The 16,758-nt window shown below is 41.4% G+C and overlaps 1 protein-coding gene across 2 annotated transcripts in view; it reads right to left on the bottom strand.

The window, feature by feature from the left end:
- Positions 1–16,758, bottom strand: part of FLT4 (fms related receptor tyrosine kinase 4) — a 150,750-nt gene that overhangs the window by 35,565 nt on the left and 98,427 nt on the right. For both annotated transcript variants that reach the window (XM_053298500.1, XM_053298499.1), the window contains exons 12-16: positions 8,392–8,500; positions 6,522–6,881; positions 4,318–4,464; positions 2,442–2,573; positions 2,015–2,121 (exon numbers count right to left, since the gene is read on the bottom strand). In XM_053298500.1, the coding sequence (XP_053154475.1) occupies positions 2,015–2,121; positions 2,442–2,573; positions 4,318–4,464; positions 6,522–6,881; positions 8,392–8,500 (855 nt within the window). The remainder of the gene's footprint in view (positions 1–2,014; positions 2,122–2,441; positions 2,574–4,317; positions 4,465–6,521; positions 6,882–8,391; positions 8,501–16,758) is intronic.

Genomic DNA, 16,758 nt, shown 5'->3' with positions numbered 1-16,758 from the left:
ACAACCAGCAATGGGGGTCAACCTAGCTAGGAGAGCAGGGCCCTTTTGATTTTCCTTCCACAGCAATTTTACTGAAGGATCCATTTTATCTTATGCATGTATATTCTGCCTTCAGAGCTGGCCTTACTATACAGCAGAGCAAAACCAAACCATCTCAGGTAGCAAATTTGGGGGAACAGATTGGGAGCCACCCTCCCCCCACCCCACTACTGCTGTTGGCAGCACCATATAACTGGAAGAGATACCACTAGCCAGCTTAGCAGTAAGGGCAGCATTACTCAAGCCTAACTCTATGGACTGAGATCCCTCCTTTTCTCCCTTTCCCTCCTCTGTGGTATCACTGCTCACTACAGCAGTGCTCTTGCTTGCTATCAATGCACAACAAAGAACCAAGGCCATGAAGCAGAAATAGCAGCAGTTCAACTGCTAGCACTTCTCACCAAGGAACTGAGCAGCCAAGTAAGTGGGTGGGGAATAAATGTGTGTGTATGTGTGGTGACAGGAGGGTGGCATTTAGTGTCCTGCTTAGGCACCAAAATGTCTTGTTTGCCTTTAAAAATCTACTGCTTGCCTTTAAAATATAATCTTACCAAGATGGCTTACATATATAAACTATTATTACATATTTTGAATAATTTGTTTGTTGGTTCATTTGTGCGAAATAAAGTCATACTTCCCGCTGACTTACAGATACCAAATTTTGCATGTTGTACCACTCAAATTAGCTGAATGCACCATGTTTTACACTGGACTATGCTTGGGCAAAGATTTGATTTTTTTTTTTAAGAAGAAACTGAATATAACCATATTTTAACTGTTATTGTTCTCAACAGATTTTAACACTTAATAATTAGATCAATAATTCCAAAATAACATCATGCCCAAGAAAAGCGGAAGTTCTTTCTCAGATTCACATTTACTGTTATTCCATTTTATTCAATTTTTATTATTCAGTTGGTCAATAAAATGAATAACGTTTGTAGTTGAAATCCTACACATTTCTAACTGTTCCTTTATTCTCTTTTTGCAAGCACATTAATACAAAATTCAATGACATGCAGGTAGCCCTCGAATAACTCTTTTGCCCATTCACAGCTCACTTTCCTGTATTCCAACTTAGTTATTGTGGGGGGCAGTTTAGGTTATCCATGGTTTTCTACCTCCCCTACTTAAATTGGTATACAGTTTAAATAGCCACTCCCCCCACTTCTCAGCTGGTGCATGGAGACATTTTAAAAAGCGGCATCCACTCTTGCAAGGTGCCATTTCTTTAAGCCTCCCCACGCATCAGCGGAGAAGTGAGGAGACTGGCTTTTTAAACTTTATACCTCCCTGTGCTTCTCAGCTGACATGCAGGGAGGTTTAAAGTTAAAATAGCCACTTTCCCTGCTTCTCAGCTGAGTGATGCATCAGGAGGTTTGACATTTAAATAGCCACTCTTCCTGTGCAGGCTGCTCCATTAACTTTTGTCACAGAAGCGGCTTGTGTAGCTAAAGAACCAAACTCCATTTTGGGGGTGAGGTCAAGCACTCTCATATCACGATTTCTGCAATATTAGAGAGTCTAATATTGTCATGATTTCTGATATTAGTCTCCTGCATTTCATTTCTCTAACTTTCTTAGCAGTGTAATCTATGCAAAATGACTTGGGCTAGTCAATGACAGGTCTCACTTACTTGTAAAATATAAAATTATCACTTTAAAATAATCACTTTAATTAAAAATTAAAACAGATCAACATAAAAAAATCAGCTGTATTCCATTGTGATTGTCAGGGCCATTGGGGGGGGGTAATGTTGAAAAGTGGATACACTCTGGCTCTGTATGACATCTTAAAAGGTCCAGTGGCTGACATCCTGACTAAATGTAATAGAATAAGTCCTTCAGATTACCTCCTAAGTACTAAGTTATTCAATACTGTAGTACTATTGACTAACTTAGTCTGGATGTCAGCCTCCGTCGCTTAATTACCAAACTGGGTACACTTGGAGGCCAGGCAGAATAAGAGACTTACCCTCTTAATGTTACAGAAGATGAGGATTAGGAGAATCCAGAAAAAGATGGTAATGACACCAGTCCCAATTAAAATAACGATTTCCACATTGGTTCTGTCATCTGAGCCTACGAGTCAAGAAGAGCAATAGCAGAATTAGCAGTTGGAGAGTTCAAAATATGCACATAGCAACACTGAGGATATATTGGGAGAGAGCAAGCAAGCAGAGCATATGCTGCTGGAAATATACAGGATTCCCTTTAAGCTAGGACAAATATAGGAGAGTGTTATTTTTGTGGTTTGAATGAAATAGGATGAAATTTCATTGTCCCCTAGGCATGGTGAAGGGCTTTTCTTTCTGATGGACTCCAATTCCTGCTTCTCCTTCAGCTTTTTCCCAAAAACCTTTCCCCCCTAGAGACTTAAGGGTTGAAGTTAATAATAGTACCTTCCACAGAGACACTGGCGGAGGAATTCACACAACCCTTGGCATTGCAGACGCTACACAGGTAAAGGCCAGCATCCTCTTCTCTCACCCTCTGGATACTCAGCCTCTGCTTGGAATCTGCCAGGTCAATCCCTGAAACAGGCAGAAGGGCAAGGGCTTTCAAGTGTGAACTGGTGGCGCCTGGGGAAGGCTTGGATTCTCAGGCCTTGGGCTTACAGTACAAGTTCTTTCTAGAGAGCAGAACCTTAACTAGACCTTGGCGACATCAGTCACTTTCGCCATCACATTTCACATCTGTTGTTGGCACTTTCAAGGAGTTATGTCTCATATACTAGCAATAAAATCATGGTTTGGATGACGACAGTGGCAGCCTTGCAGGCACAATTCTCACAGCAGGCAGCACATCAGTATGGACACAGGTAGATATAAGCATGTTGATTCCACGCAGGTATGTTTACCAGACTATGGGAAACACCTATATTGGGCAGCAGCGATAAAGGAAGATGCTGAAAGGCATCATCTCATACTGCGCGGGAGATGGCAATGGTCAACCCCTCCTGTATTCTACCAAAGACAACCCCAGGGCTCTGTGGCCGCCAGGAGTTGACACCAACTCGACAGCACACTTTATTTTACTTTACATCACAGAATATATCTTATAATTCATAGTACAGTAACTTCTGTAGATCTTAACAATGCTCAGCTTTCTTTGCGGGGGGTGGGGGGTGGGGGAGTAACAGGTTACTAGTCCTTGTGATTCTGAATAAAAGCCAGAAACTGTGCAGGAGGTAATTTCTGAAGATTTCACAGCCAGAGGAAGTCTAGGAAGGCTTCCAGTACTTAGCAGTTACACAGATTCTGCCCACCCCCGCCTTCTCAGCCCGTGTATATATAAACATACAATTTAACACAGATTAATGGTAGATTAACAATCCAAGGAACTATTGTTTCCTACAGTCTTTTGCCTTGTGCCACAATTCTGCTTTGAGGCAGATTCTAATATGGTCTGACTTGCCACTGCGGAACAGTAGCAGTGAACCTGTTATCCAAAGGAGCTATTTAGTCATGTGTACTTGAAGAGTGTATGTGGCCAGAGATTTCCGTCATTTTTAAGTTCAGAACTGATGAAGCAAGCTGCTTAATCTTAAAAGTCTCTTGCCTTATAGCTATAAGGAACTGGGGTGGCAATAACTACAGAAAAGCTATCGCTCAAGCTGTGTCTGTGGTTCCTTTTCATGCCAGCAAATGGCTCCTTTGGGCTGCTGCCCATATTTCAAGTACAGGTATTTATGGGACGGGCTTAAAGCAAACTACATAAATAAAATTGAGTTGACTGCCTGTCATTTGGAAGCATATTCTCAATCTCTATTACATTACCATATATTTTTCTTATTGCTCTGTTCCTATGCAATTAAGACACGGTGCATATATTTCTCACTTCGTAGGGCATATTAGTGCATGCATTCAAGCAAAGCAGGGAGCATGGAAGGTTTTCAGTATGAATGAATGAACTGCATTCCTACTGCATTCCCAAACTCAAGGTGGTGCATATGGGTTCCCCCCTCCCACTGTATCCTCACAACTATCCTGTGAGGCAGAGTAGACTAACAGGTGATGACTGACCCAGAAGCTTTCAAAGAGTTTCATGGCTGGGTGGGGATTTGACCTCAAGAATTCCAAGGGGGGAGATTTTGGTACAGCACTTGGATTGCTCTTGAGCTGAATGTACCACACCCATTACTGGCCATTAACCCTAGCCAGGATTTGAACTTTCAAACCTCCATATCCCCAGATCAGAAGCTTGTAAGTATTCTGCACCAGAGGAAGATTCATGTCTCCCTTCTTTCCAGCCACAGATCTTGTCTATCAGTTATACCTGACACTTCTTCGACGAGCTTCTCATCCTTATACCAGCTGATGTTTGGAATGTGTGTGCCATCCACTTTGCAGCGCATCTCTATGGAATCACTCACATTGACCAAGATGTCTGATAGGTTCTGCTTCAACCTGGGGACCTCCAGAGCTAAAGGAATAACATTCAGAAAATAAAGCGGGTTAAGCACAAACAACCAATTTGGTAGGATGACTTGTTGGCTGACAGAGAAAAGAATGAAGATTCCATGGGAAGCAGAAGACTTTGGCCTTTGGAAATACGGTGTGCATGCATGCATGAATACATGGCAACTTTTATATTTGCAAACTGCATAAAATCTGCACGGTCACTATGGAACCAGGTCCCAGCTAGCTGAAGTGTTGCATTTTTTCTCCAATGCCATTTGTATGGTTTCCAGTATGTAACAAGAAGAGGCCAAATTAAGAGGTCTCTAAGGTGATAATTAGTGAAGCTAAGGTAGCAGTATATACTCAGGGCTAGAGCATAACATTATGATGTCAGCAGCAACATTTACTGTGATCAGAGCTAACCTGGGTTGGATGCAGGGGCATAGCAAGGTTGGAGTGGGCCCAGAGACAAGATTTTAAAATGCCTCCACCCCCACTGAAACTCAGCTCCTGAAGTAAAGAAATCTTAAATGAGCCATATATATATATATCACCTATGTGCCACAATAGAACATCATCGTAAATTATTTTTTTAAAGGTTCTGTAAATTGTGGACGAAAGACATGCTGTTCTAGTCGCTCCAGGTCTTAACACCCACATCAATTTTGGAGGATGAATATAACTGAAGGAAGCCTGGGCAGGTGCGCAGCTGGGGGAGTCAGTCATGTGACTTGCCTCGGGGGGGGCCAAGGCAGTGGGCCCCCCAGACAACTGTCTCCCCTTGCCCTATTATAGTTACACCCCTGGATGGATGTAAAAATAAATCTAAAGTATGGTTTCAGATCCTGTTAAGCAGTTACAGTTAACATTGTAATGTTGTGATCATGGTTAAGTAATCATGAAGACTGCATTTATACTGGGCCATTAATATCCACAAATAATGGTCTACACAAGGTGCAATACAATGGCCATCTGTTGGTGCTGCTGTGCATGAACCAGGCAGCTGCAACAGTGCAGCGCAAACAGGGAGCTGTGCAATTACTGAGTGCCTGCAGTTGCATAGTGCTAATTCCATTGAAAACAATGGAAGTTGTGCTGCACAACTGCAGGGACACATTTTAAGTAGTCAAGCAACTGTCCATTTGTGAAATACCATTGGGGCTGCCTGGAACATTCACAGCAGCAGCAACAGCTAATGGGTAATGCCAGCATTATGTTGCGCATCATGTCACATTTTTGCCCCTAAATCCACATATCGCCAACAAGAAGAGTGACAATGTTAAGAAGTTTAACAAGACTCCTTTTGTTACAGCAGAGTCTGCTAGCCTGATCAGGATAACTATGAACACCGATACTGCTAACTGTGGATGTTTAAAATCATGTCAGCTTCTCAAAAGCCCAAGAATTACTTGGAAATAATGCTAGATGCATATTTGGAGATTATTTTATCTGTCATATGACTCATTACTTTCCCCTTTTCTCCATTTTTCTACAGCTATGAGGGTTAGCACCTGCCTTTGTCATGTCTTCAAATGAAGGCTGATCCTCCAGATTTCAAGAAGAATCAGTGACTCAAGAAGACGTGCCTTGTAAACCAATTTGCAGCTCACAGAATTGAGTGGTGAGAGTTTCATACAGCCAGGATTACTCACCACCATTCTGTTCTGATCAAAGGCCCACTCTCACCTTCAAAGTCCAGAGTAATGGAATGCCTGCAAGAGGAGGGGGAATCCTAGATGATGGTTCTGCCCCTCCCATTCTCTACATGCTCAGTTACAGGTGAGAACGGGCTCTCTGTACACACAACTGGGAATCCCGACTGCATATACAGACCTTAACTGTATACAGCTGTAAATGTGTAGAGCCCATTCTCACCTTTAACTGAACGCAGGAAGACCGAGGGTTGGAGCCAGTGGAGGCTGAAGACACATGGAAGTCAGTGAACATGATCCTGCCTTCCCCTTGAGTCAGCCTGAATTTTGAAGGTGAGAACAGGGCTTTCCTTTCCTTTCTGTGCACCTTTCAGAATCATGAAGCCCTGCCTACCAACCGGACTAGCATGTTTACAGTGGTTCTTACCATGAACAGAGATGTATTTTTTGTGGCAGTGTTTCTCATTGTTCTCCCTGTTCTGCACCTCACACACGTAGTCTCCCTCATCCTCCAGTGAGATATTTGGGATGGTGAGTGTCAAGGCAGCATAATTGGAGTTGGGTTTGAAGTGGAGTTCGCCTTGCATCTGAGTTGCGTAGTGGTGGACGTTCTTGCAGTCCAGGACCAGCGGGTTGCCCTCTTCATCATGCAGCTTGGAGAGGTTGAGCCGATACCACTGTAAGTTCTCATAGGTGTAATTATCAGCATTGCAACTAAGCCTCAGGTCCTGTCCCTCAATGGGCTCCTCTGAGGGCTGTGACTCAATTTCAAACCCATTTGGGATGGCTGCCAGGAAAGCAAGGTAAAGAAACAGATGTGTGATTGAAAACCTTAACGCTTATCGCAGATTATGCTTATAGGACAGTATTCTCTTCATGCACTTAAGGCTATGTATTGAAGGAGAGGGGGGGAAAGGCACTGCTGGCAACTGACCATTCGCATGTATTATTTAAATGCATGCTGGCTAAAGAGTCCTGTAGTCAGAGCTTTGCATGTCCTGCCCACAAGGCAACTTCAGGACCTTGGGCTTCATCCAGACATATAGAAGGATGAAAGACGCCATCCATAAATAAAACTACAATCCAGACATGGAGGAAAAGAAACCATGGCTGAAAACCTAACTAAATTCCTCAATGGAAATCCCACTGAAATTAATAGGACAAGTTAATCAGTAACTGCTCCTATTAATTTCAATAGGACTTCTGTCAAGTAATTGAGTCAGAATGTCTGCCTACGATTACTATGATTTCACATTTATATGAAATGGATTAATCTTAGTTAAACTAAGCATAACACTGAAGGCTAGGCTCAAATTATGATCGGATCCAACCAAACTCACTGACAATTTGGTTGAGTTTCAAAGTAGTTTTCATTGATAAACAATGTATTCCTGCCTGCATGTACAGTGCTCATTTTGCTCATTAAGGGCTCTTTATAGGCACCCAATCACATATGTATGTGTATATGCTGCTTGAAGAAACAAAACCTCCTAAATAATGAAACCAGGACAACATGAGAGTCTGTTCATGGAGTAGAGCACTAGGGGGTGCTACTGCACCATCCATGCTTGAGGACTGCCAGCGTTAAGGTTTAATATATATCTATGGAAAAAGAGCTCTGATCTTGAACATCAAAATCTGCTCACAGAAAGCATGAGAGGTGAACTGGGCTTGTCAAGAGATCAATGTATTTTCTGTTTTCTAACTCCAAGACTTAGATCTCACTTTGCTACTCTACTCTGCAGAGTGCAGCACACTCCATGCTGACTTTTAATCACCTATAACTTGGACACCTATTGCTCTGGGTGAAGAATGTTATACAGTGGCCTATGCTTTTGCTAGAGATTAAACCAATTTGAAATATGAAATTTCACTTTAAGATACGCATACTCAAATATGACAAAGGCAAGCCAAGTGAAAACTGCAGAATTCAAATGCTGAAATCCCAGTCTGAAAAATCTTCTTTTGGCAAAAACTCAAATATTAGTCATGATGACATATGATTTCAGGTGGCCAATGTGGAGTTCTAGTGGCAAAACTCAAATTTAAGTATCAAAATTAGAGTCTCACCATTAAAAATTATTTATTGTTCAATTTCTGTATCACTTTTCATAAGACATCCCAAGGCAGTTGACAAAAATTAAACTACAATAGAACTCCATAAAACTAACATGATGAAAGTTTCATCACATTTATATTTTTAAATTTTTGAATCCTACAAATGTTTATAAATGGCTTGTTTGAGCAAGTGTCAGAAAGAAAGATAAAGAAATGAGCCACTTTATCACAATACTCACTAGTCACATAGAAATATATCAGTCGTTCATCGCGGCCTGCTTTGTTGGAGGCTACACATTTGTACATGACAGAAACGTTGGCTTCTTGAATGACTAATTTGCTGACCGTCTGGTAAAGGGAGAGAATAGTAACATGAAGGGCATTGAGGGACACAGGACTTCCACCACTTCTAACCAATTTTTCAGGAGGGAGGATGATGTATGTATCCCTGCTCTGCAGGGAGTTGCAGAAAAGGAAGATCTAAGGGTGTGTTCACTGTTCACTCTATTTCTCCCAAGTTCATCTAGCTTCTTCTTGTATTCTCTAATTTTATTTCACTTTGCTCTTCATTCAGTATTGTCCTATTCAGATTCAGATTACTTTATTTACGGTCAATGACCAAAAGAGAGATATACAATAGTAAATGACATAAAATAGTATAATATCCTTAAAATAAGTGTATACATATATCTAAAAATGACAATTTTAAAATACACTCATAACTTTGAGACTCTTATTTTAAATACCACATAATAGTACTTAGCAACTGTTCTGGAAATTGCTGAATCTTCATCAGCTAATAAAGCTAATACTTTACAAATAAAGCTAATACTTTACAAGGAAATCCCTGGTTTTTCCCTTCAGATTATTTAGCAGGGGATTAATTAATTGCTGTCTTACATCCTGGTAAAGTGGGCACTTTAATAGAATATGGGCCATTGATTCGATCTCCTGGCCGCAAGGACATATGCGTTTTTCATAGGGCAATTTGTTATACTTCCCGTATAATAGCGCTGATGGAAAGGCATTAAACCTTGCCCTAGAGAAGGCTAATCTATGATTACAATGAGTAATCATAAACAAATAAGTAGCTGGACTTAAATCTGTCTTAAGCTGTACAGATTTATAAAACTGTGGTAAAATAGCCTTCTCATTTTGTATTTCTATATCGACCAGTCTTTGCTGCACCAATTTGTGAGCTGTAGTCACACCAGCCTCCAACAAAAAAGTGAGAGATAATCCGCAGCAGGAAAGCTTATGCATTATTTCCTTGCACCAGGATGCTTGTGGTTCTGCTGCCAGTAATTTGAGGATTAATCCTGTTGGGAAAAGATGCAGTTTTGTCCAATAGTTTATTGATAACATCCAGGCCTTGGACTCCAATTTAAGAATGCCCGCCTCTGAGCGGATCACCGCATTGGACACACAGTTGAGGGAGCCAAATAGCTTCCTCAAGAAACCTGTTTGGATTTTTTCAAGTTCGCCAAATTTTGCATACATCCCCAACTGGGCTCCATATAGAAATTGAGGAACCACTTTGATCTTGTAGAGTTTGATTGCTGCCAGAATATAGTACCCCCCCGCCTTAGACCAAAAAAATCTCTGTATTGCTGCAATATTACGCTTGGCCACTTCAGCCACTGAGCTGATGTGAGCATTCTTGGAGCCATTAGACTGGAAGGTCATCCCTAAACATTTAAATTGTTTAACCTGGTCTATTTTATGGCCTATTTATTGTCCTATGATTTCCATTCACTTCATCCCTTTTTCTTAAAAAAAAAGTAATTTCTCAATGTGTGTGCAAAGGCACGCTTTAGTCAAAGTGTCTGGGTGAAAATGAATTGCATTGATACTCTGATGAAATGCTCATTGTGCATTAAGACACACCCCTTAGCTTAAAGTTGGGACTAAATACACAGCACCTCACTACGTGCTGCTTCTTATTTACAGGGAAAGTAGGGCAATGGTGTGGCAGGGTAATGACTTGACTAGCAAGCCAGAGATTGCTGGTTTGAGTCCCTGCTGATATGTTTCCCAGACTATGGGAAGCACCTATATTGGGCAGCAGCGATACAGGAAGATGCTGAAAGGCATCATCTCATACTGCATGGGAGATGGCAATGGTCAACCCCTCCTGTATTCTACCAAAGACAACCACAGGGCTCTGTGAGTGCCAGGAGTCGACACCGAATCAACGGCACATTGTACCTTTATGGTGAAAGCGGCTTTGAAAGCCAAAAGAGGGTACATACAGACAGTTTTAAGGAAAAGCACAAAGATATGTGTATCAGATAAAAATTACCACTTGGACCCATTTAAAGAGGATTATTGACAGCACATCCAAATCTAAATAGTAGGAACAGCATATTACATGAAAAATGGCTGGTGCTGACACAGCCGAAGCTGTGTCTGCTCATGCAGGAGGTCAGATAATTGTGCAGAAAGGACCTGTTTACTTATAAACAAGTAAATCCAGGGAGTATCAACATACCTTTGGGCCACTATGTTTGACAGAAGTTGCAGTAAGTTGTGAGGTAAGGTTTAATTTGTATTAGAGTGCATCGAACCAGTGCAGATTTACAGGTATGGGCATGGTCCTTGACATTAGTTAAAACAACAACTGAAGCTAATGATATTCCATTTGGACAACTTTAGATTTTACAATGAAACAGCAAACATGGAAGCATAAATGACTTCAAGCTCTTTGTGCACACCTGGTATGATACACAAAGCAAGGATCTCACACCTTACTGCTGAGAAAATACATGAGCTCCCCCTTCACATAGCATACAGGAAGCGTGAAAAGAGAATGTGCAGGTCACTTCTGCTTCCGTTTTTGCTACTTCTGTGCAATGTCACAGTCACTATTAGTCCACAACTGTTCTCCAGTGTTCTCCAGCAACAGACAGAACTGATTTGGTGAGAAACAGCATATTTTGTAAAATACCCTAGCATTATGAATGCCAGGGAATTATCTGAGGATTCATGATAATATTACACTATTCAACTTAAGCAAGTTCCATCCTGGGAAGTACTTTGATGGGGGACTGTCTGAGAACACTATGGTCTCCTTCGAACACAATGGCAAATGGACCTGTGGTTTGCCTCCATCCCCTCCAACCCGCACACTCCCAGATGATTACATTCTCAAGTCTGGGAGCTGGCAAAGGGGGTCCTTCCAACCCTTCTTTCTTCCTTTCCTCGCATTAGTCAATGGGAGGAAAATCCATGGGCGGAGGTTTGGGGAAGAAGCCCAATCCATACATAACAGAGAAAGGAGTGGACCCTCAGTTGGGTGAGTGGAACTCACTACAAACTGAGGGTTTATTCCTAGTTTTGGGGCCCAAACTGGAACCACGGTTGGGTACGGGGACTGCGGTTCCGATAATCCCCACCACACAGGGGGCGAACCTGAGGTGATTTTGCCTCCGGTTTGACATTATGTCCGAAGGGGGCCTTAGTGAAACACTCTGAATTTCCCAAAGAAAAAGTGGGATGGGATGGATGGACAAACAGATAAAATGAACTCTCTCACAGATAATGCCAATACTAAAAAAAATCACACCAATGCCTCCATATATTTTCAGTGGATAAACTCATTCAGTGGGAACTGCTTTACCATTATGTTACCATTATGTGGGCTTTTCAGAGGCATCTGGTAGGCCATTGCGGGAAACAGGATGCTGGACTAGACAGGCCTTGGGCCTGACACTGCAGGGCTGTTCTTTTGTTAACATTCCAGGAAAATAGACCTACAGCTTAATCCTAAGTGGAGGCTCAGTGGAGTTTATATTTAAGTAAGTGTGCATAAAATTTCACCCTTAGTATGAAATCTTTACTTTTGAGTGAGTCTTTGCCCACTGGCTCTTGTGATGCAGTTTAAGCCTCCCTGCCCTTAAAAACAAAAAACAAAAACTAAGTACATGGTGGAAGTGAAAATAATTATTCCAGGTGAAAAAACTCTTATTAGTAATACATCCTTTATTTAGAGCTAGCTATATCTTTCTGCTGTCTCTCTTGCTGCAATACTGTTTACCAGGATACCAGAAATATATTTCAATATATTTACAAATATTTTCTATACATGATTCTCTTATATTGGCAAGTGGGAGAGGAAGGGGATAAAGACGATAGTGGAGACCACAAGAGACAAAGCAGGAAAAGAGGTGGGAGGAAGGGAAAGAGAAGTAAGATAAGAGAGGGGATCCAAGTAATATTCTGAAATGAACTTGTTTGTATCATCATTATGTATAATGTGTATCATTATTAATTATTATAAAGTGTTTGTATATTTGGATAATTTCCAAATGAACTTATCAATATAGCTACAGAAAACAGTCTGTTAGGGCTAAACCATAAATCCATGTTAAAATAGAACACGCAGTTTGTTCCTCTCATTCCTTTCATCTTTTCTGGCCCTTTCTGTGAAGAACTCCTGACTGGGGCATTAGAACAGGAAGTGATTTTGGAAGCACATATGAAAACAGGAAATGACTTTAGGAAACTGGGAGCCATTTGTTTGCTCTTTCGCCTGGTTCACCATTATGTGCACATGTTTGGTAACTGACATTCTCACCTAGAACGGGAAGCTAGTCACAGAGAAGCATGCATGCCTCTGGCATGCTTAGCTACCCAGGGGGAGATGGGGAGGAGCAGTTATGAAACCCTGACTAGTCACTGACAGGGTCATGCGTCAGAATGGAGGAGCGAAAAACATCCCTTTGGGAGGGAAATGCAGTATAAGATCGCACAAAACTTCTCACACTTCAAAGTGACACCTCACACATTTAATTCATATACCTATACTGGCATCATGCTCAGGTCCAAACGAGATGCAATGGTGGCAGCCCTGCACATTAAAATCAGGTTGGCAGCCTGATCTTTAAAAAGCTGGGGGAAGAAGGTCTATTTGAAGAATAGAATGGACAGGAGGGAGGGGGAAGCTAAACCCTTGACTGCTTGCACTTTTTATAGTAACAGAGTGGTAATACTGGGTGTGCCCAGCCCTTCCTTTATTAATTGCTGAATATAGAATGTCTGCTTATATACTTGCATGCTTTCTTAACCCTATTTTGCAATCACCTCTTGCCATCTCTCTCTCTCTCTCTCTCTGCAAAAAGTGAAGTATCAAATCAAAAGCACTGAATGCAAGAAGGAGTGTTCCCAGAAAAGCCGGGGATAATATACCCCCCCAAATACAATAAAAACAACAAAGAAAAAAGCCAGTTACAGAGTTTTAAATTTAAACTTCCATTGCTATTGGCTATGGCCTGGCTTCATTATAGTGAAACGGGACTTCCTATCCACTGGCTTAACTGTTGTGGCATTGTAAAATTTTCTAAGAGCATTCCAGTTGAGAGAAGGGGCTTTTTTTTTTTTAAAGGTGTTTTTTAAAAAAAGGATTCAGGAACAAACAAACCTGTCAGCACACTAGTCTAGGCCTAGTGACTACTGGTTGTAAGCGGTGCAGAGAAGGGAGTAGGCAGCATTAACATTACAGCTGTTTGAGTATTTGAATGTCTCATGCAGAGGTGCACCTAGGTAGTTTTGGAGCCTGCACCTAAAGGCCTTTGGAGCTTTCCCCCTGCCCCCGCTGCGTTAAGCATCATTTTTTAACACATAGATTCTTCAGGGCACAAACCACACCACCCAGGTCAGACTAAAGAGGATTTGGGGGCCCACAGGGGGTGTGGAGGCCCTGGACCTTGGCCCCGAAGTCCAGGGGTAAGAGCGCCTTTGGTCTCATGAGAGAAAGCTAGATATGAATGGGATGTTTGAGTAGTCTGAATGGAGTGCATGTGAATGGGGTTGTGTGTGAGAGTTAATGGGAAATGGTCACAGAAGATGTTACAAAATAGAAAAACAGCATGTGTTTGTACTGTACACAATTTTGCTGTTGCTGCCTTTATCGGAATGGCTGGTAGATATAGTAAAGTTGGCAGAACAATTATCTTGATATCAACAATTCTGCCGGCTCACAACATTGTTAATTCTGACCATTCTGCTAGGCCTTTTAAAAAGTTGTCCAATAATAAGATGCCTAAATTTCTGATTTCTAATTTTTACAACATTAACCTTAACAAACACTTAAAATTCTATCTTAAATGGTTACCCCACATTTGCTGTTCTCACATATACTGTATCTGTAGGCATAATTCCAAAAGCCAATCTGTAGTTGTAAAATATTATGTTGGAGCATAAGTGCTATTTCCAACATAACATAAGATCTGAATCTTAAGAGCTTGACTCAGGTAATGGCTTCACCATAAAACTACTGATCATCTACATCCATTTCAAACCAGCTTTTGAGCAGGCTATGAGGTTGAGACTGCCTTGGTCAGCTTGATGGATGATCTCCAATTAGGTACTAACAGAGGTAGTGTGACTCTGTTGATCCTTTTGGATCTCTTGGCAGCTTTCAATACCATTGACCATGGAATCCTTCTGGGTAACCTGAGGGAGATGGGATTAGGTGGCACTGTTTTGCAGTGGTTCCATTCCTACCTCTCAGGTAGATTCCAGATCACTTGAAGACCGCTGCTCTGCAAAAAGGGAGTTACTGTATGGAGTTCCACAAGGCTCCATACTGACTTTAATGTTCTTTAACATCTACATGAAACTGCGGGGTAAGATCCTCAGGAGATTTGGTGCAGGGTGTGATAAATATGCTGGTGACACCCAAATCTATTTCTCCCTATCAGCTTCATCAGGAAACAGCATAACTTCTCTAAATTTCTGTCTGGAGGCAGTAATGGGATGGATGAGGGATAACAAGCTGAAGTTGAATTCAAATAAGACAGAGGTACTGACTTTGGCAGGCGGTGTGTGTGTGTGTGTGTGTGTGTGTGTGTGTGTGTGTGTGTGTGTGTCAAGAGAGATGGTTTAGATCTGCCTGTTCTGAATGGGATTACACTCCCCCTGAAAGATCAGGTATGTACCTTGGGAGTGCTTTTGGATCCAAAGCTCTCAGACCAAGGCAGTGGCCAGGAGAACTTTTTATCAGCTACAGCTGATAAGTCAGCTACGCCTATTTCTGGAGGTAAATGACCATAAAACATATGCTGGTAACCTCCAGACCTGACAACTGTAATACACTCTATGTGGGGCTGCTCTTGTACGTAGTCCAGAAACTACAACTGGTACAGAATGCGGCAACCAGGTTGGCCTCTGGGACAACCCGAAGGGACTGTATAAGATCAATTTTTAAAGAATTACACTGGATGCCGACATGTTTCTGAGCGAAATACAAAATGCTGGTTATTACTTCTAAAACTTAGATCCAAGTTACTTAAGAGAGTGCCTCCTTTGTCATGAACCTATGAAGATCATCTGGGGAGGTCCGCTTATGGCTGCGGCTGGCTCATTTGGAGGCGACTCAGGGCCTTCTTTGTGGCTGCCTCAGAGCTTTGGAATGCACTCCCTGTTAAAATATGAGCTCTCCATCTCTTATTGCTTTGTAAAAGACCTTTGATACACCTGTTTTCTCAGGCTTTTAATTAAAACTAATAAGAAACTGTTTAATAGTTTTACTCTGTGAAATTATTTTGTTTTATTCTGTGAATTGTTTTTAATTGTTTTTATTCTGTGAAAGTGTTTTAATTGTTTTTATTTTATTTTTATATTGTAATTTGGATTATGTACACCACCTAGAGAGATATACATATCAGGTGGTATATAAATATGGTACATTCATTCATCCTGGTGGAAGCTTTCTTTGGCAACTGAACAATTCTGAGAGTTTAAAATTAAAAGTAGTAAAGAATAGCTACTTCTCTGCTTCATTTTAATTGAGAAAAACAGGAGCTGTGGGTGAGATGGTAAAGGACTACTAAAGGCAGTCAAGACAATATCCCGTTCTCTGTCTTATCTCTGTAGCAGGTTCTGGACTAATATTTCAGTAACAGCTTTCATACTGCCATGAGTCTCTAGAAGATAGTCAAGTATTATAAACTGTAACAGAGTGAATAGTTAATATGTGGGTTGCAAGATTTTTATAAACCTCATTAAATATGGCATTTAGTATCCTTGCTAGAATCCTTCTTAGTGCATAGAAAGTTAGGAAAATAGGAACCTAGGAAGCTGCCATACAGTATACTGAGTCAGACCATTGGTCTATCTAGCCCAGTACTGTCTTCACAGACTGGCAGCGGCTTCTCCAAGGTTGCAGGCAGGAATCTCTCTCAGCCCTATCTTGGAGAAGCCAGGGAGGGAACTTGGAACCTTCAGCTCTTCCCAGAGCTGCTCCATTCCCTGAGCCATGGCTTAGTATATCTGAGTGTTAAAACCTTCAGAGCAGCCAATACAAAATGCCACTAAGAAAACAACTTTGCAACCTTTCCAGGCCATGGACAAGAGCCCAGAGTCACCCAGGGCAAGGATGGACACTTGTATATATTGCTCACTTTCAGCTCAGCTCCTGAAGCAGTTCTACTCTACTAGTATTCATGCAGTCACAATGGGTTCATTTTTAATATGGTGAAATTAATCTTCTTATAGTAATTTCAGCGTATACCCCAAAGGTGAACACTCCCCATCAAAGTGAAATTCTCCAAACTGAAACTCATCATGTTCTCATTCAATCTATTTCTGCAGCCTGGTCAGAGATG

This window comes from Hemicordylus capensis, chromosome 2 (assembly GCF_027244095.1).
Source record: "Hemicordylus capensis ecotype Gifberg chromosome 2, rHemCap1.1.pri, whole genome shotgun sequence".
NCBI classification, from domain to species: domain Eukaryota; kingdom Metazoa; phylum Chordata; class Lepidosauria; order Squamata; family Cordylidae; genus Hemicordylus; species Hemicordylus capensis.
Note: the sequence above shows the minus strand (reverse complement) of the source record. Positions and strands in the feature narration are given on the sequence as shown.